Source organism: Physella acuta, unplaced genomic scaffold, assembly GCF_028476545.2.
Source record: "Physella acuta isolate Inbredline_101_S28 unplaced genomic scaffold, ASM2847654v3 ptg000133l, whole genome shotgun sequence".
Lineage (NCBI taxonomy): Eukaryota > Metazoa > Mollusca > Gastropoda > Physidae > Physella > Physella acuta.
Genome location: NW_026731652.1, coordinates 648,412 through 672,937, shown reverse-complemented (window position 1 = coordinate 672,937; position 24,526 = coordinate 648,412). Strand labels below are relative to the sequence as shown.

The window sequence follows — 24,526 nt, the reverse complement described above, 5'->3', positions numbered from 1 at the left end:
GTGCTAGGGAATGGTCAACATGTCACATTTTTATATGTGCTAGTGGAATGGTCAACATGTCACATTTTTATATGTGCTAGTGGAATGGTCAACATGTCACATTTTTATATGTGCTAGTGGAATGGTCAACATGTCACATTTTTATATGTGCTAGTGGAATGGTCAACATGTCACATTTTTATATGTGCTAGTGGAATGGTCAACATGTCAAATTTTTATATGTGCTAGGGAATGGTCAACATGTCACATTTTTATATGTGCTAGTGGAATGGTCAACATGTCACATTTTTATATGTGCTAGTGGAATGGTCAACATGTCACATTTTTATATGTGCTAGTGGAATGGTCAACATGTCACATTTTTATATGTGCTAGTGGAATGGTCAACATGTCACATTTTTATATGTGCTAGTGGAATGGTCAACATGTCACATTTTTATATGTGCTAGTGGAATGGTCAACATGTCACATTTTTATATGTGCTAGTGGAATGGTCAACATGTCAAATTTTTATATGTGCTAGTGGAATGGTCAACATGTCACATTTTTATATGTGCTAGTGGAATGGTCAACATGTCACATTTTTATATGTGCTAGTGGAATGGTCAACATGTCACATTTTTATATGTGCTAGTGGAATGGTCAACATGTCACATTTTTATATGTGCTAGTGGAATGGTCAACATGTCACATTTTTATATGTGCTAGTGGAATGGTCAACATGTCAAATTTTTATATGTGCTAGGGAATGGTCAACATGTCACATTTTTATATGTGCTAGTGGAATGGTCAACATGTCACATTTTTATATGTGCTAGTGGAATGGTCAACATGTCACATTTTTATATGTGCTAGTGGAATGGTCAACATGTCACATTTTTATATGTGCTAGTGGAATGGTCAACATGTCACATTTTTATATGTGCTAGTGGAATGGTCAACATGTCAAATTTTTATATGTGCTAGGGAATGGTCAACATGTCAAATTTTTATATGTGCTAGTGGAATGGTCAACATGTCACATTTTTATATGTGCTAGTGGAATGGTCAACATGTCACATTTTTATATGTGCTAGTGGAATGGTCAACATGTCACATTTTTATATGTGCTAGTGGAATGGTCAACATGTCACATTTTTATATGTGCTAGTGGAATGGTCAACATGTCACATTTTTATATGTGCTAGTGGAATGGTCAACATGTCACATTTTTATATGTGCTAGTGGAATGGTCAACATGTCAAATTTTTATATGTGCTAGTGGAATGGTCAACATGTCACATTTTTATATGTGCTAGTGGAATGGTCAACATGTCACATTTTTATATGTGCTAGTGGAATGGTCAACATGTCACATTTTTATATGTGCTAGTGGAATGGTCAACATGTCACATTTTTATATGTGCTAGTGGAATGGTCAACATGTCACATTTTTATATGTGCTAGTGGAATGGTCAACATGTCACATTTTTATATGTGCTAGTGGAATGGTCAACATGTCACACTTTTATATGTGCTAGTGGAATGGTCAACATGTCACATTTTTATATGTGCTAGTGGAATGGTCAACATGTCAAATTTTTATATGTGCTAGTGGAATGGTCAACATGTCACATTTTTATATGTGCTAGGGAATGGTCAACATGTCACATTTTTATATGTGCTAGTGGAATGGTCAACATGTCACATTTTTATATGTGCTAGTGGAATGGTCAACATGTCAAATTTTTATATGTGCTAGTGGAATGGTCAACATGTCACATTTTTATATGTGCTAGTGGAATGGTCAACATGTCACATTTTTATATGTGCTAGTGGAATGGTCAACATGTCACATTTTTATATGTGCTAGTGGAATGGTCAACATGTCACATTTTTATATGTGCTAGTGGAATGGTCAACATGTCACATTTTTATATGTGCTAGTGGAATGGTCAACATGTCACATTTTTATATGTGCTAGTGGAATGGTCAACATGTCACATTTTTATATGTGCTAGTGGAATGGTCAACATGTCACATTTTTATATGTGCTAGTGGAATGGTCAACATGTCACATTTTTATATGTGCTAGTGGAATGGTCAACATGTCACATTTTTATATGTGCTAGTGGAATGGTCAACATGTCACATTTTTATATGTGCTAGTGGAATGGTCAACATGACACATTTTTATATGTGCTAGTGGAATGGTCAACATGTCACATTTTTATATGTGCTAGTGGAATGGTCAACATGTCACATTTTTATATGTGCTAGTGGAATGGTCAACATGTCAAATTTTTATATGTGCTAGTGGAATGGTCAACATGTCACATTTTTATATGTGCTAGTGGAATGGTCAACATGTCACATTTTTATATGTGCTAGTGGAATGGTCAACATGTCACATTTTTATATGTGCTAGTGGAATGGTCAACATGTCACATTTTTATATGTGCTAGTGGAATGGTCAACATGTCACATTTTTATATGTGCTAGTGGAATGGTCAACATGTCACATTTTTATATGTGCTAGTGGAATGGTCAACATGTCACATTTTTATATGTGCTAGTGGAATGGTCAACATGTCACATTTTTATATGTGCTAGTGGAATGGTCAACATGTCACAGTTTTATATGTGCTAGTGGAATGGTCAACATGTCACATTTTTATATGTGCTAGTGGAATGGTCAACATGTCACATTTTTATATGTGCTAGTGGAATGGTCAACATGTCACATTTTTATATGTGCTAGTGGAATGGTCAACATGTCAAATTTTTATATGTGCTAGTGGAATGGTCAACATGTCACATTTTTATATGTGCTAGTGGAATGGTCAACATGTCACATTTTTATATGTGCTAGTGGAATGGTCAACATGTCACATTTTTATATGTGCTAGTGGAATGGTCAACATGTCACATTTTTATATGTGCTAGTGGAATGGTCGACATGTCACATTTTTATATGTGCTAGTGGAATGGTCAACATGTCACATTTTTATATGTGCTAGTGGAATGGTCGACATGTCACATTTTTATATGTGCTAGTGGAATGGTCAACATGTCACATTTTTATATGTGCTAGTGGAATGGTCGACATGTCACATTTTTATATGTGCTAGTGGAATGGTCAACATGTCACATTTTTATGTGTGCTAGTGGAATGGTCAACATGTCACATTTTTATGTGCTAGGGAATGGTCAACATGTCACATTTTTATGTGCTAGGGAATGGTCAACATGTCACATTTTTATGTGCTAGGGAATGGTCAACATGTCACATTTTTATGTGCTAGGGAATGGTCAACATGTCACATTTTTATATGTGCTAGGGAATGGTCAACATGTCACATTTTTATATGTGCTAGGGAATGGTCAACATGTCACATATTGTGTATGAGCAAGGTGCCCAGGGATGAGGACCTCTCTACAGCAACACTGACTCCCACACGTGAGTCTCGCGTCATATCTACTGACGCAGCGTCTATGAGACCTTGCTGGTTCCAGACAGGTCAGCCCAACACCTGGTCAGCAGATCTCATCGTCTGGTGGTGCCTCGGACCGTCAGGAAGTTTCCGACTGTTCCCGTCTAATCTAAAGCCCAACCTGACGCGGACATCAACACGTAGAGTGCAGCTCTATGTCTCAACTCTTTACTGCTCGTGTTCGCTGTGAGGGAACAGTTATTTATCAGCGCTTACTTTGTTCTTCTAGTTCATGTTCGCTGTAAGGAAACAATTATTTAACAGCGCTTATTTGTTCTTCTAGTTCGTGTTCGCTGTGAGGAATAAAAGATTTATAAAGGCTTATTTTATCTTCTTTTTTACCTCTTCAACGGTTCGCAATTAAAATTCTCGGCAGTTTTTTAATTGGAAATTTCAACTTTTGATGGATTTAACCTCTCTGGGAAAAAAAAATTAACAACTGAGAACCATCTTTTGAATTGACGCTAAGCTTTAAGTTAGGCTAAGTTCATTGAAGCTAAGCTTTAAGTTACGCTAAGCTCGAATTGCCGCTAAGCTTTAAGTTCGAAGTGAAAGGCATGTTTTTTGCCAGTTTTACAAGGAAATAGAATTCCAATAATCAATCAATACCCGACTGAGACTCACCAAATGATTTCAATCGATCACAGTTTATATTAAAGTACAAACAATATCGAACGATTTGTTGACAATTAGATTATAAAAAACGACGCAAAAAAATCAGATTCTTTTTTAAGATAAAAACTTAATTTTAAATTTATTTTTATAAGAATTTTTTTACTATTTCAAAAGAAATCTATTATAATAGTTTATTCGTATAATTATTTTCTTATAATTAAATGCAAGCAAAGAATGTGCAATTTTAAAAAATAAGTTAACTTATAAATAAGACCTACTGTATATAATAAGATGTAATCTGATTAATATAATTTGTTTTCTTATAACATGAAACTCTCCTGTATATATATATATATATATATATATATATATATATATATATATATATATATATATATATATATATATATATATATATATATAATATATATACATATATATATATGTATATATATACATATACATATAGCCTACACACACACACACACACACACACACATATATATATATATATATATATATATATATATATATATATATATATATATATATATATATATATATATGTATATATACATACATATATATATATATATGTATATATATATACATATATATATATATGTATATATATATATATATATATGTATATATATATATATATATATATATATATATATATATATATATATATATATATATATATATATATATATATATATATATATATATATATATATATATATATATATATATATATATATATATATATATATATATATATATATATATATATATATGTATATATACATACATATATATACTTACACACACCTATAATGTCTAGGCTGAGAACAATAGCTCATCCAACTACAAAACCCTCACCACAACAAACCTCAGACAACCAATCGTTCTAGATCTACGCCGTTTCTCTAGCTGTAGTGCGTGATTAAGTTCCTCATTGTTATACAGTTCAAGCTCTCAGCGACGTCCTCACCAATTCAAACAAATGTATTATATGGGTTGAGTATTACAAGTGTGTTTCAGTTTTTTAAAACGTAGATTGGATGGACGACAGAATATTTGAAACTAAGTTTAAACTTTAACCTTTTTTATACGACTGTTAAAATATTTAGCTCGTAACAGTTAGTAATAGCAACTGTTTTAAAAATCTTTTTATTTATTTCCTTTAAAAATTATGTTGCATTTCTCTGAAAGATTTTTTGTTTATCTTGTGGAACACAACTGTTTGTGTGAAATTTTATTATTGCTTTATTGTGTAGCGTCCCTAGCAACCATTGTCGTCAACGCTGCATGACTTACGAGCCAATCGCGTGCCAGAACTGTGTCAATTTTGGCCGCCCTTGACGCTCAATGCAAGCCTTATCGTGTGTGGCAAAACTCACACAACAAAGGGGAATAAACGATAGTGGACACTCTAAGGGAAGTAACGCCGGACTGAAATCTTATTTGGTTCACTGTTGCTAAATAAGTGAGTTTGCGATTTGATGAAGTTCAACATTCATTTAAGAAGATTTGAGCTATGTTCTAGAAAGTTCTAAAAATATAGGTTTTGAAACGGAGGTATTTGTACAATTTTATTTTATTCCTGGTATAAACCTGCGCGTGTTAACCATAAAGTCACGAGAGGTTGCCAGGACAATATGACGTTTATCCGGCCGGTCCATCCAAGACTGACGGATATCGACTGAGAAAGTTAAAGTGGCTTAAGGACGAGTCGTCGTTCCTTTCACAGAAAGATTGACAATATCTGATGGATTTAAAAATAAAATGTACTCTATTTTTGTTCAGTAGCCTATAGCAGATCAGCTTTATTCGCCTAATGTGTTATGTGTTTAATAAAAAGACGTGTAGCATTAATTTATGACTTCCACCAACCACTCTAAATGTCGTTCATTCCCGTGCTATTTTAAAAACAAAAATCTGTCATTTTGTATTGGTAGGATGTATTTTGTTGTGACCAATGAATAAATATGTCAGTGATTGTTAGACCGATTGGAAAAATTAAACCACTGGTTCTTCTTTTAAAAGGCATGATAATCTTAATCAGTTTCAATGGTTTAAAAAACAGTGTCTTTAATCTTTTAAAAGGCATGTTGATGATATTTTTCAGTTTCAGTGGTTTAAAAAACAGTGTCTTAAATCTTTTAAAAGGCATGTTGATGATATTTATCAGTTTCAATGGTTTAAAAAACAGTGTCTTTAATATTTTAAAAGGCATGTTGATGATATTTATCAGTTTCAATGGTTTAAAAAACAGTGTCTTTAATCTTTTAAAAGGCATGTTGATGATATTTATCAGTTTCAATGGTTTAAAAAACAGTGTCTTTAATATTTTAAAAGGCATGTTGATGATATTTTTCAGTTTCAGTGGTTTAAAAAAAAACAGTCTCTTTAAAATATTCCACGCAGCTGGTGTTTTACAGACAACGATATTTCTAACATGTACTAGTTTTGATGTGATGGTATAGAGTTTTATCTGGCTTTTGACACATCATTAAGTAAATAAATCAATTGCCTTTCGTTTAATATAGTAGATTGTAAACGACGTTTCCAGCTAGTGTTTTTCTGAGAAATATTAAAGCAAAAAAGTGATTAAATTGTGTAGAACTTTTGATAATCACGTTCACATTCTTTTTTTTTTTACAGGCGAGAATTCCCAAAAGGACAAACCTTTTCATGAAGATAATCTAAGACCAAATAAAATGGAACACAAGCTATCAACTACATGATGTTTGTTTTCAAACATAAGTTTTTTATATTAACATGTGGATTAATTTTTATTACTTTGACGATTACTTTAGGTTATCTACATTTTATTTCACTAACCCGTTTCACAAAAACCAAATGAGATTTATATTTAAGAAAAGATGAGATTTAGACCTCAAGTGAAACATAAAACTTCTCAGTTATCGGATAGAAGAACCTGAGTACAATGTTTAACACTACGTGTGATGTCAGTCACTATTTGTGTAGTGATAAGGGTCTTCTACTTCCCTTTATCAACGAGTACACATGGAACCCGTATGTTCGAGCGTTTCTTTATGTACTCGCAATGTTGTGGTGTTTCTTTGGTATCGCAATAGTATCGGACGCTTTTATGTGCGGTATCGAACACATCACTAGTAAAACGAGAACGATATCGATACCTAATCCGGAAGGAGAAGGCTTTAAACTGATTGAAGTCAAGGTAAGGATTTATTTGTAAAACCACATTAATCTTTACTAACTATTTAACCTGATGTGTAATGTGATTTTGTTAAGTTTTAAACAAAATTTTGGACAGCTAGTGAAATAATTGTGTACATCTATTTCAACATTCCATCATTCATTTGAAACATGAGATTGGCGCAGTGGTGTAGCTACCGAAAAGCTAGCGTAAGCAAGGCATAGGGGCCCAAGGCAAATAGGGGCCCTTTTTCGAAAGGTTGAGAGGGGGGGGGGGTGCACATCTTAAGTTTGAGGGGGGTGAAAATTGAAAGTCTGGGGGGGGGGGTGCAAATCGAAAGTCTGAGGGGGTTGGGGTGCACATCGAAAGTTTGTCCCCGGTCGCCGGGAAGAGTCGCTACGCCTCTGAGGGGCCCACTAACACTTTTTGCATAGGGGCCCAAGGCCCAAAAATCCTAGCGACGTTACTGAATTGGCGGGAGCTTAGGCCCATGTGTTAATGAGCTTGGAAAATAACCTGATAAACAGCTCCAATTATTTCTCTGATTTATAAATACATACATATATATATATATATATATATATATATATATATATATATATATATATATATATATATATATAACACATACTGATATGCAAAAATCGTTGGGTTCGGCAGTAAAAGAGAAATGTATTGATGGAGTGTCCCGACTAAAGCCGACATTTTATTACTATACTATTCGGACAGCACTGGACAATGTGGTACTGGACAATGTGGTACTGGACAATATGGTACTGGACAATGTGGTACTGGACAATGTGGTACTGGACAATGTGGTACTGGACAATGTGGTACAGGGTAATGTGGTACTGGACAATGTGGTGTGTGGACAATGTGGTGTGTGGACAATGTGGTACTGGACAATGTGGTACTGGACAATGTGATGCTGGACAATGTGGTGTGTGGACAATGTGGTACTGGACAATGTGGTACTGGACAATGTGGTACTGGACAATGTGGTACTGGACAATGTGGTACTGGACAATGTGGTACTGGACAATGTGGTACTGGACAATGTGGTACTGGACAATGGGCTGTGACTGGATAATGAGCCCTAGAATAAAACTTGTCAGAGCGAGAATTCCACATCTCAGCCTTAGCCCGATACATCACCCAAATCGGCTTGGGATTCCTCACTACATGCCGTCATCCAAAAATAACAACCAAAAACTACCAGAAAAAAAAATAGTAAGAGTTCAGATCGATCAATGGGAAATCTATGGATCGATACTGACACAAACACTTGTTTATACTGATGAGGAACTACACAATAGGTTCGCAGGGCCCCACCTTTATCCGTTCTCGGTCAGCGAGTTTAAGCTTTAGCAACAATATCCATTGAATTTAATCATTTCAGTAGACAAACAAGATTAATTTATTGAAATACATTCACAGCCAGTAAAATAACTTTAGAGTTGTTCTTAAATGACGTCGCACCCCTCTATTGTCACAAATAACCAGATTATCACTAAAATAACCCGACAATTTTCAAGTGTTTTTAAAATAGCAATTTTCTTATATAATATTTACACAGCTTGCTTTAGATCAGTTATATTGATGAGTTTCTATTACAATTTAAGCCTTAAAAAGTGCTAAAAACACGTAAAATTGAAATAGTTTAAAAGTTGTTATTGTGTTTGTTCACCTAGCAACGTCACTAAAGCCCCGTCCTCTCTCCCAGAAATGTCTAAAGATAAAATGTTGGCCAGGGTAAAGTTCCTTTTCGAACCTGACAGTGCGTGGGGAAAGTGAATAAGAGTTCACCTGTTTCTCTGACATCGGAATATAAACGTATAGTTTGGTTAGCACTATGCTCAGCTGCCTTTACATTCCGTAGCATGAGTCACGTATGAGTTTTGTGGACACCAATTTGAATCCGTGTACAAGTCAGCAGATAGTCCCTGAGTCCACCCAACTCTGATGGGTACCTAACTCACGTTAGTGAAAGTATAGGCAGCTGGGCATAGTTCTGACTTCACTATTTCTTAATATGCCGAGGTCACAGAAATAGATGAAGTCTACTTCACTTGCCCTAGGGAGATTTACTTTTTATTTTTTGTATTCATGTATTCGACTTTGTTGGATGTATCGTAATTTATACCACATGAGCAGGTATGGAACGATACGGTGGCGAATTTGACCCTCTTAGCTTTTGGTACCAGCGCCCCGGAGATTCTACTCAACGTTATCGAGACGTGCGGTCACTCCTTCCAGGCTGGGGAGCTGGGCCCAGGGACAATCGTGGGGTCAGCGGCCTTTAACCTGTTTGTCATCACAGCCTACTGTATTGTATGCATCCCACACGGGGAAACTAGGTAAGTCTGACTCACTGCTCTTCTAATTCAAGGGAGACTACTCGATACAGAGTCGACCCAACTCTGATGGGTACCTAACTCACGTTAGGGAGAGTAAAGGCGGCTGGGCATAGTCAGTGTTTCTTCCAGACTTTTTTCTCCGGGGGGGCACTTGAAATCTCCGGGGGGCGGTAAACTTTCTTCGGGGGGGCGGACACTGTTAAAAGTATATATTTTCTATATAAATTATATAAATTTCCTTTCGTTTGGGGGGGCGGTAAAAATTTTTCGGGGGGGCTTCGCCCCCCCGAAGAGATGCCTGGAAGAAACTCTGGGCATAGTGCTTACCACATTATCTCTTCATATGCCGAGGTCACAGAAACAAGTGAACTCTACTTCACTTGCCCCATAGACCGTCAGGTTTGAAAGGGAAACTTTACTTTTTTTTAAATCGATACAAATAAATAGAAAACCTTGAGCAAACAACCACAACCTGCTTGCAGTGTGTATGAGGAGGGAAGTGGCGGCCATGTTACAGGAACTCTCATAACAACAAGTTCAGAGGTTATTCATTCGTTAACTCACGAAGCAGAGTTCGATTTTAAGCCCGAAAATTCGATCTCACGCGGTGGATCAACTAGCAGTGACATACCTACGTCAGGTTGGCTTCCATGCCTGCAGAAGAAAAATTGCAGACAGGAGAGAGTCGCGTCTTAACGTGATGTATACATGTCCCATCTCCCCTCCCCTACCTTAGAATCCTATTCAATAGAGCTTGTTGAGTTGATGTTATCGTATCTAACCTCAATGTGTTTACTTTCTCTTTAAAAAAGACTAACATTTAACCTTAATCTACAGAAAAATCAAACACTTTTTCGTGTTCATTGTGACGAGCATCTTTGGGATTTTCGCCTACGTTTGGCTTTTACTGGTTCTCCTGGTCATATCACCCGAGGTTGTGGATCTATGGGAGGCCGTTCTCACATTTGTCATGTTTCCATTGCTCATTGTTAGTGCGTATTTAGCAGATAAAGGAATCGTATGCGTCAAGAACAGAACATCATCAGAAGTCGAGATTGGCTTTGGTAAGTTTAATTATATTCTGGTGTATTCTTTATATAAATAAATAGCCATGAAAATTATATCCATATTAAACCCAGTCCGTAGTTAAACCGAAATCTTTGTTGAAAACGTTTAGTTAGTTTGATTAAATATTTAAAATTTAAAATATTATTTTCATAACACATCGATAAGGAAACCATGAACGTTATTTTTTATTAGTTAAGTCACACAGTATACAGCCAAACGAGCAGGGATTCAACACATAAAACTTACACTACTATCACGAACTCATCTCTTGATTTGTTTAAAAACGACTGTTCTTTTAGCATTAAAATCATGGCTGAGTTAAAATCACTGAGTGCCAGTGTTTGTAAACGTCCATTGTTTTCTACCCCAGATCTGGACAAGAGTGGCCCGCACAGTCGAGGGTCGGCGGATATTATAGAGCTGGCGCGGGTAAGGAGATCCCATTGGGTTCATCATAGCAATTAGGGGTCGTCCATAAACTTTATCAGTGCAGTCAAGGGGTCACCATAAACATTCTCACTACAGTTAAGGGGTCGCCCATGAACGTTATCACTACATTCAAGGTGTAGCCCGCGAAAGACGTCATGAATTTTGTTAATTTTCACTCCTACTCCACGAAACTACGGAGTTACAACCCCCTCCCCAAACATCATTCCAACATAATTTCAAATTTAAAACTTCATTTTTATTTATAAGAAATGGAAAATTATGCTGTGCCACATCTCTCCCACCCCCCTCACTTTCTTTTTCCGAGTTATGTGACACCTAACATTTCAACATGTTTTTAAGATCTATATTTGCCCTGAGAACCATTCTATTTGAGCTAACTTGTGTTTTCTAAAAAAAAAAAGAAACTGGCGAAAGACAGCAACGCTAACGAAGACGATGTGGCTAGAGCTGTCGCCTCTGGTATTGCCAGGAACCAGCCGAAACCATCCTCCTGGTACAGGGTCAATGCCACCAGAATGATCACCGGACGTCACAAACTGGAGTCGACAACATCTAGTCTGACAGAGGTTGGTACCACTTTTCACCTGTAGAAACAATCCTAACTTAAGTGTCATATTTAGCTTGTTATCAAATTTCTCTTTCTCATTCAACTTCTAACGTAATTTGTCCCTTTGTTTAGTGCTGTCATGTCCTGTAAGTTTTCAGATAGTTTTGTCTCGTAAGTTTCCTAAAATCTAGTCAATATTTTTAAAAATTTTGCTGAGTGAGACAACATTCTGTGAATACTAGGCTCACATAGCTCAGTACATCCGATAACAGTAAATCTTACAGGTTTGTCCACAGATGTACAATCATACTCCTCATAGCCCAGTAGATCTAATGACAAAACTGTCCACAGATGCTCGGAGACCTAGGGACACACACGGCCATAACCCAGTAGATCTAATGACATTACAATGTCCACATTTGTCCACAGATGTTCGTAGACCTAGGTACAAGCCCCCATAACCCAGTAGATCTAATGACATTACAATGTCTACATTTGTCCACAGATGTTCGTAGACCTAGGGACACACACGGCCATAACCCAATAGATCTAATGACATTACAATGTCCACATTTGTCCACATATGCTCGTAGACCTAGGGACACGGCCATAACCCAATAGATCTAATGACATTACAATGTCCACATTTGTCCACATATGCTCGTAGACCTAGGGACACGGCCATAACCCAATAGATCTAATGACATTACAATGTCCACATTTGTCCACATATGCTCGTAGACCTAGGTACACGGCCATAACCCAGTAGATCTAATGACATTACAATGTCCACATTTGTCCACAGAAGTTCGTAGACCTAGGTACAAGCCCCCACACAGCACACAAAGACAGTGACGGAGTGCCCAACGGTGTCAACGGCGCCGTATCATCGAATGACGTCATACTCCAATCAAAGAAAGCTGTCGTGGAGTTCACAGCGGCCACGTGCACCGTCCTTGAGAACGAAGGTCAAGTGAAAGTAGGGATCAGGCGTGGTGGAGACTTGTCTAAGACCATCATGGTTGGGTAGGTAAACTAGCAGAGTTTCTAACAGACATCTCTTCGAGGGGCTCCGCCCCCCTCCCCCGAAGAAGGTCTAACCCCCCCCCCCACGAGCGAAATGGAATTTATATAGAAAATATATTTTTTTAACAGTGTCTGTCCCCCGGAAATGTTAGTCCGCCCCCACCCCCAAAATTTTTACGTGCTCCCCCCCCCCCCCCGATCCCCCGGAGAAAAAAGTCTGTAAACGAGACTGTATTGGGCAGGTAACTAAACTGTATTGGGCTATTGCACGAAGTTATGAACAATATGGTAAATTTTCTTGTCAAACTATCCATGGATGCACCAGGTAAACATGAGTGCTGGGTGCACCAAACCTTCTGTACAATATGTTTGTATAGTATGCTATAGTACAATTCTATGTAACTTTATGAAATAATATTCTCCCCCCTTTGTACCTCACAGCGTTGAAACAATAGACGGCACAGCCGAAGCAGGTGGAGACTATATAGCCATGAAGCAGCTGTTGACCTTTGAACCCGGAGAAACCCTCAAGTATGTTTCAATTGAGATAGTGGACGACGACGTCTGGGAGCCGGACGAGTTTTTTTTCGTCAAGTTGTTCCATCACCCCGAGGGCAGCAGCACAGAGGAGGTGGTCATTGGCAAGCTGGCCATCAACCAGGTCACCATCGTGGACGATGACGGTGTGTTACTAATTTTAGATCTATTGTTTATCTCCCCTCCTCCAGAACCAGTTGCCTTGTGTGTTTTTTTAACTTCCTAATCAAACGTCCGGGTTTAGTAAAGAACATTTCAATATTGTTTTAGCTGATAACAAAACAATCTTAAAACCAGCCCAGATCAAAATGATTTATTTCCTGCCTGTGGCATGTTGTTTGCATTTAATTAACAGATTAGAAATATAAATAAATGTTTATAGCTGCTGGTTTAATGTTATAGAATGTTTGTGGACTAAAGTTTTGATCCTTGTCACCTAGGGTTAGTTCACCGTAGCTAATGTCTAAGAGAGCATTTTAAAAAGTTATTTTGAGAAAGGTATTTCAACACATTTTTACCCAGGTCACGTTTAAAAAAAAACTGTAATGAGAAAGTTATTTCGATCTAGTTTTCTTTACCAAGGTCATGTTTCTAAAAAGTTGTAATGAAAAAGATATTCAACAGCTTTTGCCTAGGTCATGTTTAAAAAAAAAACTATAATGAGAAAAGTATTTTGACAATTTTCATCTAAGTCATGTATTAAAAAAAAAACTGTATTGTGAAAAGTATGTCGATATTTTAACATGTAATGTTTTAAAAAGCTGTATTGAGAAAGGTATTCCAACAAAGATTTCACCTATGTCATGCATTTAAAAAGCTGTATTGAGAAAGGTATTCCAACAAAGATTTCACCTATGTCATGCATTTAAAAAGCTGTATTGAGAAAGGTCTCTCGATGAAGTTTTTACCTATGTCATGTATTTAAAAAGCTGTATTGATAAATGTATCCCAACCGAGCTTTCCTTCACCCGCATGTTCTCTAGAGCCTGGTACCCTGGAGTTCAGCAAACCTAGCTACATCGTCAAAGAGAGCGCCTCCGCTGCCAGACTAGTGGTCAACAGGGTCAACGGTGCCGATGGGGAGGTCACGGTCAAATGGGTGACGAAAGATATGACCGCCAGAAACAGGCACGAGTACGAGGGAGGGGAGGGCGTGGTCACGTTCAGTCATGGAGAAACGAGCAAAATTATAGTAATACAAATTAATGGTATCATGGTACGTTCTCTTCATTTGGAACTCTCTTTTTTCTCTGAAAGTTACAATACTTTAGTTTGTTTACTTAAATGTACTTATAAGTGCATTGTTGGTAGAACATCTCATTCTTAATGTATTCCCATTGTGGTTATTATTTAGACTTGGCATTGAACATGTTATTAATAGGTGACAGGACAAATGATCTCAGGACATATGATCTCAGGACAAATGATCTCAGACAAAATATCTCACGGACAAATGATCTCAAGACAAATGATCTCAGGACAAATGATCTCAGGACAAATGATCTCACGGACAAAAGATACCAGGACAAAATATATCAGGACAAATGATACCATGGACAAATGATCTCAGACAAAATATCTCAGACAAAATATCTCGCAGCAAAATTTTAATAGTGTATTAGATGATTTTAGTTGATCTTAACATTTTTTTATTGACTGTCATAATATGGTTTTGTTTACTATGTTTGATATTGTTTGGAGGCCTATATAATAATTGTGAGAAATGTTTACCGTATACATTTGTCATATTGCACTAAGCATTTTAAAATGAAGATTACCAAGTATACGAAGATTAAACTTGTTTTTTCGATAGACAGCGTAGGTGGGCTTGACAAATATGAGACAATCCTACCACGTCAGGTGGACAAACTAGATAAAAGGGGATGAAGAAATAACAATAAAGACACACCTTCGTATCAAGGTGGCAGCCCGCTTTGGTAGCAGAGACGCTTGTAGGGAAAGAGAACCGCCCTCCACGGACAATACAACTAGCATCTAAAGTCAATAGTTATGTGTCGGTCACACCTTAGTGATCAGGTGGCTAAAGCTTATTTAAACGACAGCGGTCATCGCGGAGCTAAGTTTGTCGAAGTGTGCTTGCAAACAAAGCAGTATTGGTAGTGCTTACTCAGCTATGGCCTCAGTAGTTACCTAGAAGAAAGGTTTTTAGGACACTAGTTTCTGGTGAATTTATGTTTATTAAAGCCATTAGCGGAGCAGCAGGCAAAGAGATTTAGAAATATGAAGTTAGAACAAGTCGAGCAAGAGTTCAGACAATGCATGATCAAATAGTATTGGAGAGGTGTGATCATAACGATGTACCTGCCGGCATAGAAACGTAAGCGTTATGTTTGAGTTTATGTTGCAAAAAAAAAAAACAATTGTATTACGTTACAAACCTGAAGACCCATTCACATTTTTCAAAAATATTTAGCGTGTTCTGAACATTAATGTTACTTTATTTGTTTTATACATTATCATTTATATACCTTTCAGGCTAAAGGACTATGTTTGTTTTAATTTTTACTTTTTTCAAATTAAATGCTATTACAAAGATTAAGTTTGATAAATCTATTGATACTTTGTTAAGTTTAACAAATTCATTTTCTTTACAATTATTATGCGTTAAAAAGTAAACAAAACTATATTGACAGTCAACAAAAAAATATCAAATCAACTAAAATCATCTTACATACTTTTAAAATTTTGCTGTGAGATATTTTGTCTGAGATATTTTGTCTGAGATCATTTGTCCATGATATCATTTGTCCTGAAATATTTTGTCCTGGTATCTTTTGTCCGTGAGATCATTTGTCCTTGAGATCATTTGTCCTGAGATCATTTTTCCGTGAGATATTTTGTCTGAGATATTTTGTCTGAGATCATTTGTCCTGAGATCATTTGTCATTGAACCGTCAATTGGAAGACGAAAAGATAAATTTTCCTAAGGCAATAGTTATTGTACGTGTTAGACTGATATGCAGATATACTATAATAGTTTTTTCTGAAATTATCTTCTACTTTGCGGTAATTAATTAAAAGATTCTTGTTAATTGCAGCAGAAAGATCAAGAGCCTAACTTTCAAGTTGAGTTAAGTTCTGCTACGGGGGGCGCCTTGCTGGGAAAAATCACCAAAACCGTCGTCACTATAATCAACGATGAAGGTAAGCCACCATTATCTATCAAGAAATCCGTAATAGAACTATACATTATTTGTGTATACATGAAGACAGAATATAAAATAAACTTCAATTAAATTTTTAAAAATGTGTAGAATCTATGCCTATATGGAAAAAACAACACATATAATAAATAGTATAAAAACACAAAGTTTATGTAAATTGCTTTTTACTTTCTCGTATATACGAAGTATAGAGAAAGTATTGTAATCGTGCACAAAAATCACTTGAAATTTTAACAATTTTCACCGTATTACACCTCAGTCCTTCATCACATCCAAAGTATAGAGGACTTATTTTAATCGGGCAAAAATTATCAATCCAGATTTATCAAAATTAAGAGGTTTTATGCGTAATCCAGTCTGAAAAACTGGGCTATGCAATTCTGTCCGTATGTCTGTGTGTCTGTCTGTCCGTGTGTAAACACGATAACATGAGTACCGTTACAGCTAGGTTGATGAAATTTCATATATAAGTATTTTATCAAAATCGTAGATCCGTATCAACTTTTGAGCGATTTCCGATAACTGGAAGTGGTACTTTTTTTTTACTTTGAATTTTTCAAAAGCCTATAACTTGAGTACTATTTCAGATAGATAAATGAAATTTCACATGTAAGTATAAAATCTAATTCTCTACCTTCTGTCAAATTTTGAGTAATTTCCGTTGCCCGGAAGTACTAATTTATGCTACTTCCGATTTCTCAAAAAAACTAATGTAAATTTTTAAAGTACTAATAATATTGCGCACTATTATGCACTTTTTAAATTTAGCGTTCACTTGGTGTGCAATCTTTTGTCTACGAGATTTTATTCTATTTTTAAAACTTTAAGTATTTAAAATGGATTAAAAATCATGTCTATAGCCCGAGTTCCCATCCCCTGTTATTTGATATAAGAATATTCGAGAAAGTTTAGGGGAGATCACTCCCGGTTTATTTTTGTATTTTTTAAAACCAGATTTTATAAAGTTACCCGATAATGGTTTGCAACTTTTAATAAATATTAACAAAATCTAGTTTTGTTTGCTAAACTGCTGTGTAACTATTTAAAAACATGCCGGTACTTGAAGGCAAAGTTCGCTCGCAGGTTGGATCGATGTGAATGGAACTGAAATACAATCAAATCCGGAAGTAGCACTGGAAAGGGCAGCAATTGCAGCCTAGCACGCTGGTGTGCCATAGATGATCGCTAGGTCAATGACATTTACAGGGGTCCTTAAAATAACCCATCCTTTGAGTCTAATCGATCCTTCTAATTTAATAATATTCAAAATGGCGTAATTTGACCACGAGAGAGTGCCATTAAAATAGTATCTTTAGTGCCACCCTAATGAATGTATGTGTTTAGAAATAAATCAAAGCTGTTCTAAAATTAATTTAAAGTCACATTTCATTGTATTGAGTCAGCTGGTAATTTTATGATCAGTCTTTAAGTAAATTTAAGTGGTCGATAAACCCAATGTGCATCGATGACTGACTACAAGATTGCGAAGTTGTACATAGCTTCACTTGAAAAGTAACTTTTTAAACTACGTTTAGGGGTCGTCAATAAATGACGCCACACTCATGAGTGGGGGGGGGGGGGGGGGGGTTCGGTATTTCGTGGTGTGAGATGAGGGGGAGGGGATGAGGGGTTTCAGATCGTGTGACTGAAAATTAGATTTAGGTGTTATTTCGTGTATATATAGTGACAGAAATTGATTAACATATTCTGTTGGCCGAGCTTCACCTAACACCAACCACCTCACCTAACACCAACCACCTCACCTACACCAACCACCTCATCTAACACCAATCACCTCACCTAACACCAACCACCTCACCTACACCAACTACCACACTTAACACCAACCACCTCACCTAACATCAACCACCTCACTTAACACCAACAACCTCACCTAAGACCAACAACCTCACCTCTAACTAACACCAACCACCTCACCTGTAACTAACACCAACCACCTCACCTAACACCAACCACCTCACCTAACAGCAACCACCTCACCTAACAGCAACCACCTCACCTAACACCAACCACCTCACCTAACACCAACCACCTCACCTGTAACTAACACCAACCACCTCACCTGTAACTAACACTAACCACCTCACCTGTAACTAACACCAACCACCTCACCTGTAACTAACACTAACCACCTCACCTGTAACTAACACCAACCACCTCACCTGTAACTAACACCAACCACCTCACCTGTAACTAACACTAACCACCTCACCTGTAACTAACACCAACCATCTCACCTGTAACTAACACCAACCACCTCACCTGTAACTAACACTAACCACCTCACCTGTAACTAACACTAACCACCTCACCTGTAACTAACACCAACCACCTCACCTGTAACTAACACTAACCACCTCACCTGTAACTAACACCAACCACCTCACCTGTAACTAACACCAACCACCTCACCTGTAACTAACACTAACCACCTCACCTGTAACTAACACCAACCACCTCACCTGTAACTAACACTAACCACCTCACCTGTAACTAACACCAACCACCTCACCTGTAACTAACACCAACCACCTCACCTGTAACTAACACCAACCACCTCACCTAACACCAACCACCTCACCTACACCAACCACCTCATCTAACACCAATCACCTCACCTAACACCAACCACCTCACCTACACCAACTACCACACTTAACACCAACCACCTCACCTAACATCAACCACCTCACTTAACACCAACAACCTCACCTAAGACCAACAACCTCACCTCTAACTAACACCAACCACCTCACCTGTAACTAACACCAACCACCTCACCTAACACCAACCACCTCACCTAACAGCAACCACCTCACCTAACAGCAACCACCTCACCTAACACCAACCACCTCACCTAACACCAACCACCTCACCTGTAACTAACACCAACCACCTCACCTGTAACTAACACTAACCACCTCACCTGTAACTAACACCAACCACCTCACCTGTAACTAACACTAACCACCTCACCTGTAACTAACACCAACCACCTCACCTGTAACTAACACCAACCACCTCACCTGTAACTAACACTAACCACCTCACCTGTAACTAACACCAACCACCTCACCTGTAACTAACACCAACCACCTCACCTGTAACTAACACCAACCACCTCACCTGTAACTAACACTAACCACCTCACCTGTAACTAACACTAACCACCTCACCTGTAACTAACACCAACCACCTCACCTGTAACTAACACTAACCACCTCACCTGTAACTAACACCAACCACCTCACCTGTAACTAACACCAACCACCTCACCTGTAACTAACACTAACCACCTCACCTGTAACTAACACCAACCACCTCACCTGTAACTAACACTAACCACCTCACCTGTAACTAACACCAACCACCTCACCTGTAACTAACACCAACCACCTCACCTGTAACTAACACCAACCACCTCACCTGTAACTAACACTAACCACCTCACCTGTAACTAACACCAACCACCTCACCTGTAACTAACACTAACCACCTCACCTGTAACTAACACCAACCACCTCACCTGTAACTAACACCAACCACCTCACCTGTAACTAACACTAACCACCTCACCTGTAACTAACACCAACCATCTCACCTGTAACTAACACCAACCACCTCACCTGTAACTAACACTAACCACCTCACCTGTAACTAACACTAACCACCTCACCTGTAACTAACACCAACCACCTCACCTGTAACTAACACTAACCACCTCACCTGTAACTAACACCAACCACCTCACCTGTAACTAACACCAACCACCTCACCTGTAACTAACACTAACCACCTCACCTGTAACTAACACCAACCACCTCACCTGTAACTAACACTAACCACCTCACCTGTAACTAACACCAACCACCTCACCTGTAACTAACACCAACCACCTCACCTGTAACTAACACCAACCACCTCACCTGTAACTAACACTAACCACCTCACCTGTAACTAACACCAACCACCTCACCTGTAACTAACACTAACCACCTCACCTGTAACTAACACCAACCACCTCACCTAACAGCAACCACCTCACCTAACAGCAACCACCTCATCTAACACCAACCACCTCACCTAACACCACCCACCTAACACCAACCACCTCACCTAACACCACCCACCTAACACCAACCACCTACTCTGACACAGAGTTCCACAACATGCTGACCCGTATTGCCAGTAAGACCAAGAAAAACCTGGATGGTCTCAAGCTGGACACGAGCACCTGGGCCGAGCAGTTCCGGTCTGCAATGGTCATCAACGGCGGGGATGTACAGGATGCCACCTGTCTAGACTACACCTTACATTTTATCACGTTTTTCTGGAAGGTAGGGGTGGGTAGCATTGGGTTAATACATCAGGGTGTACAGGATGCCACTTGTCTAGACTACACTCTACATTTTATCACGTTTTTCTGGAAGGTAGGGGTGGTTAGCATAGGGTTAATACATCGAGGTGTACAGGACGCCACTTGTCTAGACTACACTCTACATTTTATCACGTTTTTCTGGAAGGTAGGGGTGTGTAGCATGCGGTTTAATACATAGAATTTTGTTCTGGCTCATGTTAGACGGTTAATCATACAATGGTCAGACATAGACACTCGACAAAAGCTGACAAAAGTACTACGTCCGCTACAGAACTGATACAGTATGCACCAGTAAACAGCATCTACCAAAAAAAAAAAACCGTCTATACATTCAACCGTTTTTTTTTCTGCAGGTGCTCGCTGCCTTCCTCCCCCCTCCCTCAATGGGCGGCGGTTGGCCGACGTTTATTTCATCTCTGGTAACTGTCGGACTACTAACCGCCATTGTTAGTGACCTGGCTTCCATCTTTGGCTGTCTGGTTGGGTTGTCGGATTATATCACAGGTAAGATCGGCAGGTTGATGAATATCTCATGTTCGAACGACAGGTTAGTGGATATCACATTTTTTCCAGTCATTTGCGATAACATTTGTGATATAACAGAAAGTTACTGACGTAGATTGCCTTTCCTTTACAGCGATAACTTTCGTGGCACTAGGTACAAGTATGCCAGACTTGTTTGCTTCCAAATGTGCTGCAATCAACGAGAAGTGGGCCGATTCGTCCATTGGAAATATCAACGGCAGTAACAGCGTCAATGTCTTTCTGGGGCTTGGCTTGCCTTGGCTCCTAGCCAGTATCTATTGGAAGATTAAGGTATCAACAGTATACCCACACACCCCTATCTATCTATCTAATCTATGTATATCTATCTATCTATGTACTTACCTATCTATCTATCTACCTATAAATCGATCTATACTCTCATTACTAAAATAAAAAATTAAAACCTGAACAATCTGTTTTCCCCAGGGAAAAGAGTTCGTCCACCCTACAGGGACCGTTGGAATGAGCGTGACTGTCTTTACGGTGTGTGCCGTCTTCACCATTGTGATGTTGGTTGTTAGACGGTACATGACTATATTTGGTAAAGCGGAACTGGGAGGTCCCAAGACGCCGAAATATCTGACCTGCCTGTTGGGCTTAGCTTTCTGGGTGATCTATGTGTTGGTGTCTTCGATGCAAGCCCAGGGAGTTCTTCACGCGTTTTGAAATGAATGCAGATGAGTGTTTTTGTTTGCCGTGGTTGGGCCTGGTACCTTGCACTTTGACAGCTGAGATTGACACAATTCAAGACGGCCATGTTACTTCAATTACTAATTCACTTCTTGTTGGCTGTGAGCCTTTGATATAGAGTGACTCAATTTTAGCAAGCGCCCAGAATATACGAAATTATATATATATATATATATATATATATATATATATATATGTATATATATAATGCTCGCATTATATAGAATATAAATAATTTGTACAATATTTACTCTAACTAGTTAAACTGCTGTTGTCAAATTTGTTTTGTGAACCGTTAATTGTCCTATTCAATATTGTTTATATAGTATCCATCACATGGAAAATTGTTAATTAACTGGAAATAGCACAAAGTTTCACACTTGAATGCTTGCATGAGTTCATTGTACATTGGTTTGTGTTACACTTCAATGATATTGTCCAAAAAATAAGTTCGTTGAAAATTATTTGGCTAATCTATTTTTACTTCTGTACAAAGGTGTCAACACACTGGCACATAAAGTATCAATCGTATAATCATGCAATAAATATTTTCTTTTTTTCGTGATGTGTTTACTATAATAAGCGTTGGTGATCTGCATACGTCCCGGCCAGGCGCCGCCCTGGCCAGTTAAAAAACAAAACAGCCGGTAAGTAAGTAAAGAGCAAGGTGACTCATGTATGCATCGAGGTTAATGGTCGATTTTTTTCTGAGATCCACATTGAGAAAATCGTATGAAAAAACATTATTCAGGTTCAACAATCAGTAAACAATGTGCATTCAGTTTGCAAAAGGAAAGATTTGTAAACAATTTATTTACATGAAATGCATTTACAATTTACTTCAATTGTTTACATTTTTACACATTAGATTGTTATTAATTTATCAATAAAATTTTAATCAAGACATTTTATCAACAAAGTTACAAAGTTGATGTAATTAAATGAACATTCAATTATAATAAAACAGCATATATTTTAACTTACATATATATATATTAGTAAATTTTAAAACATCATTTAAAAATATATTTAATGATACAAAATCTAAATGCTGGCTAAGTTATCCATTTTGTGTATTACCTTAGTTAAAGTTAACTTTACACATCCTGGTTTAATCAATGCTAATAACATTAATAGTGAACGTTTTACAGAATTACAATAAAATCTACGTTAGATTTAATAAGTGTATTTTCATACAATTTTACTCAGTCTTTATTATTTACAGATATGTCGCAAGTCTCTTTTTCTTAAAAGCCCAACATTTTTTCGATGTAAATACTTATATTGTCCTCCAATGATTACATTTTATGACCATAAAAATAATCATTTGGGCTGTAAAATATGTAAAGGCCATAGAAAATATATAGATCCGTTTGTTTGCTTAAAATAGATACAATGCATTGAGTTTAATCCTAAGATAGTATCATTATGCATTTTCATATTTTTTGTTGTAACATAACCATACGCATTACATACCAGATAGCTTTTGAGCCAGTTTATTGTGATAACATAGTAAGCATGATAATACAACATAATACACAAAAATCTAAATATTATATATACATAAATAGCTATAATTCTTGGGATAAATGTCAAGCTATCATCAGGTTTCATAATGTTATTCTAGCATGAGCAGCGTCCACTGAAATTATGGAATTATTGATATACTAACACATGCTACATACAGAAATTGCTCAGACAATTTTAGCTGCCCTGATATCTTCTAAATTCGAACTTCATGCAGCGCAAATAAAATGTGTCGAACTGCAAGTCGAGCTGTTCTATAATTATATTATACAAAATGGTATATCTTCCTTAGTTTGGTGCAGCTGTCTATAAAAGAGCTTTCTGGCAAACTATATTTTTCGTCTTTCCTTCTGCTGTAAGAATAAAAATGTTGTTTGGATTTCCGACCCTCGAACAGGCAACGTACAATTTCCGTAATAGAAGCAATGGGTTTCCAAATTGACTCCAACCACGGACATTAACTGACCCTGGGCTTTGTTTACCTTCATGGCGAATGCCAACTTACGGAGAATTGTAGCCTCTTAAAATCAAAAGGGAGGTCTGTGGGAATTAGTGGAATTCGTGGTATAAAAACATCCTCAGCTATTCCAGATCAGTTCATTATCGTCGCTTCAATTATGTGTGAATACAGTGGTACCGTTACATAACTTTGGCGGATCAAGGTTTCTTAGTAGAATAACAGGAGATCCAAGTGTCAGCTCATGCAGAGGCATTCCGATGGGTTGCAGGGAGTTTAAAAACTCGGTCGGATAATGAGCCTGGTCAGTATCCAGCACAGACTTATAAATCCTCTTATCTCTTGGTAGAAAGTTTTGAATTTCATTGTTTAATTTGAAAACCAATTCATTTTTTGGAGCCAGAATTACACGTTCACAAAGCCATTAGGAATTTTTTTTAATTTGCTTCTAAATTAGGA

At 37.4% G+C, this 24,526-nt stretch overlaps 1 protein-coding gene across 1 annotated transcript; it reads left to right on the top strand.

Annotated features, from left to right (window-relative positions):
- Window positions 1-5,542: 5,542 nt before the first annotated feature.
- On the top strand, window positions 5,543-22,617 carry LOC131935154 (sodium/calcium exchanger 2). Its single transcript, XM_059291510.1, has 14 exons — window positions 5,543-5,672; window positions 6,759-7,299; window positions 9,433-9,635; window positions 10,473-10,699; window positions 11,074-11,132; window positions 11,555-11,719; window positions 12,506-12,726; window positions 13,168-13,409; window positions 14,247-14,479; window positions 16,323-16,428; window positions 20,628-20,806; window positions 21,201-21,351; window positions 21,485-21,663; window positions 21,820-22,617. The coding sequence occupies exons 2-14, from the start codon at window positions 7,045-7,047 to the stop codon at window positions 22,057-22,059; spliced, it is 2,460 nt and encodes an 819-aa protein (XP_059147493.1). The 5' UTR covers window positions 5,543-5,672; window positions 6,759-7,044; the 3' UTR covers window positions 22,060-22,617.
- Window positions 22,618-24,526: the final 1,909 nt, after the last annotated feature.

What these genes read in the sequence shown, in the direction of transcription:
- LOC131935154 (XM_059291510.1), top strand. Translation starts at nt 7,045, where the DNA reads ATGTTTAACACTACGTGTGATGTCAGTCACTATTTGTGTAGTGATAAG. An exon ending in TTATCACGTTTTTCTGGAAG is followed by an intron (nt 20,807 to 21,200) that starts GTAGGGGTGGGT and finishes TTTTTTCTGCAG; the next exon opens with GTGCTCGCTGCCTTCCTCCC. An exon ending in GTATCTATTGGAAGATTAAG is followed by an intron (nt 21,664 to 21,819) that starts GTATCAACAGTA and finishes TGTTTTCCCCAG; the next exon opens with GGAAAAGAGTTCGTCCACCC.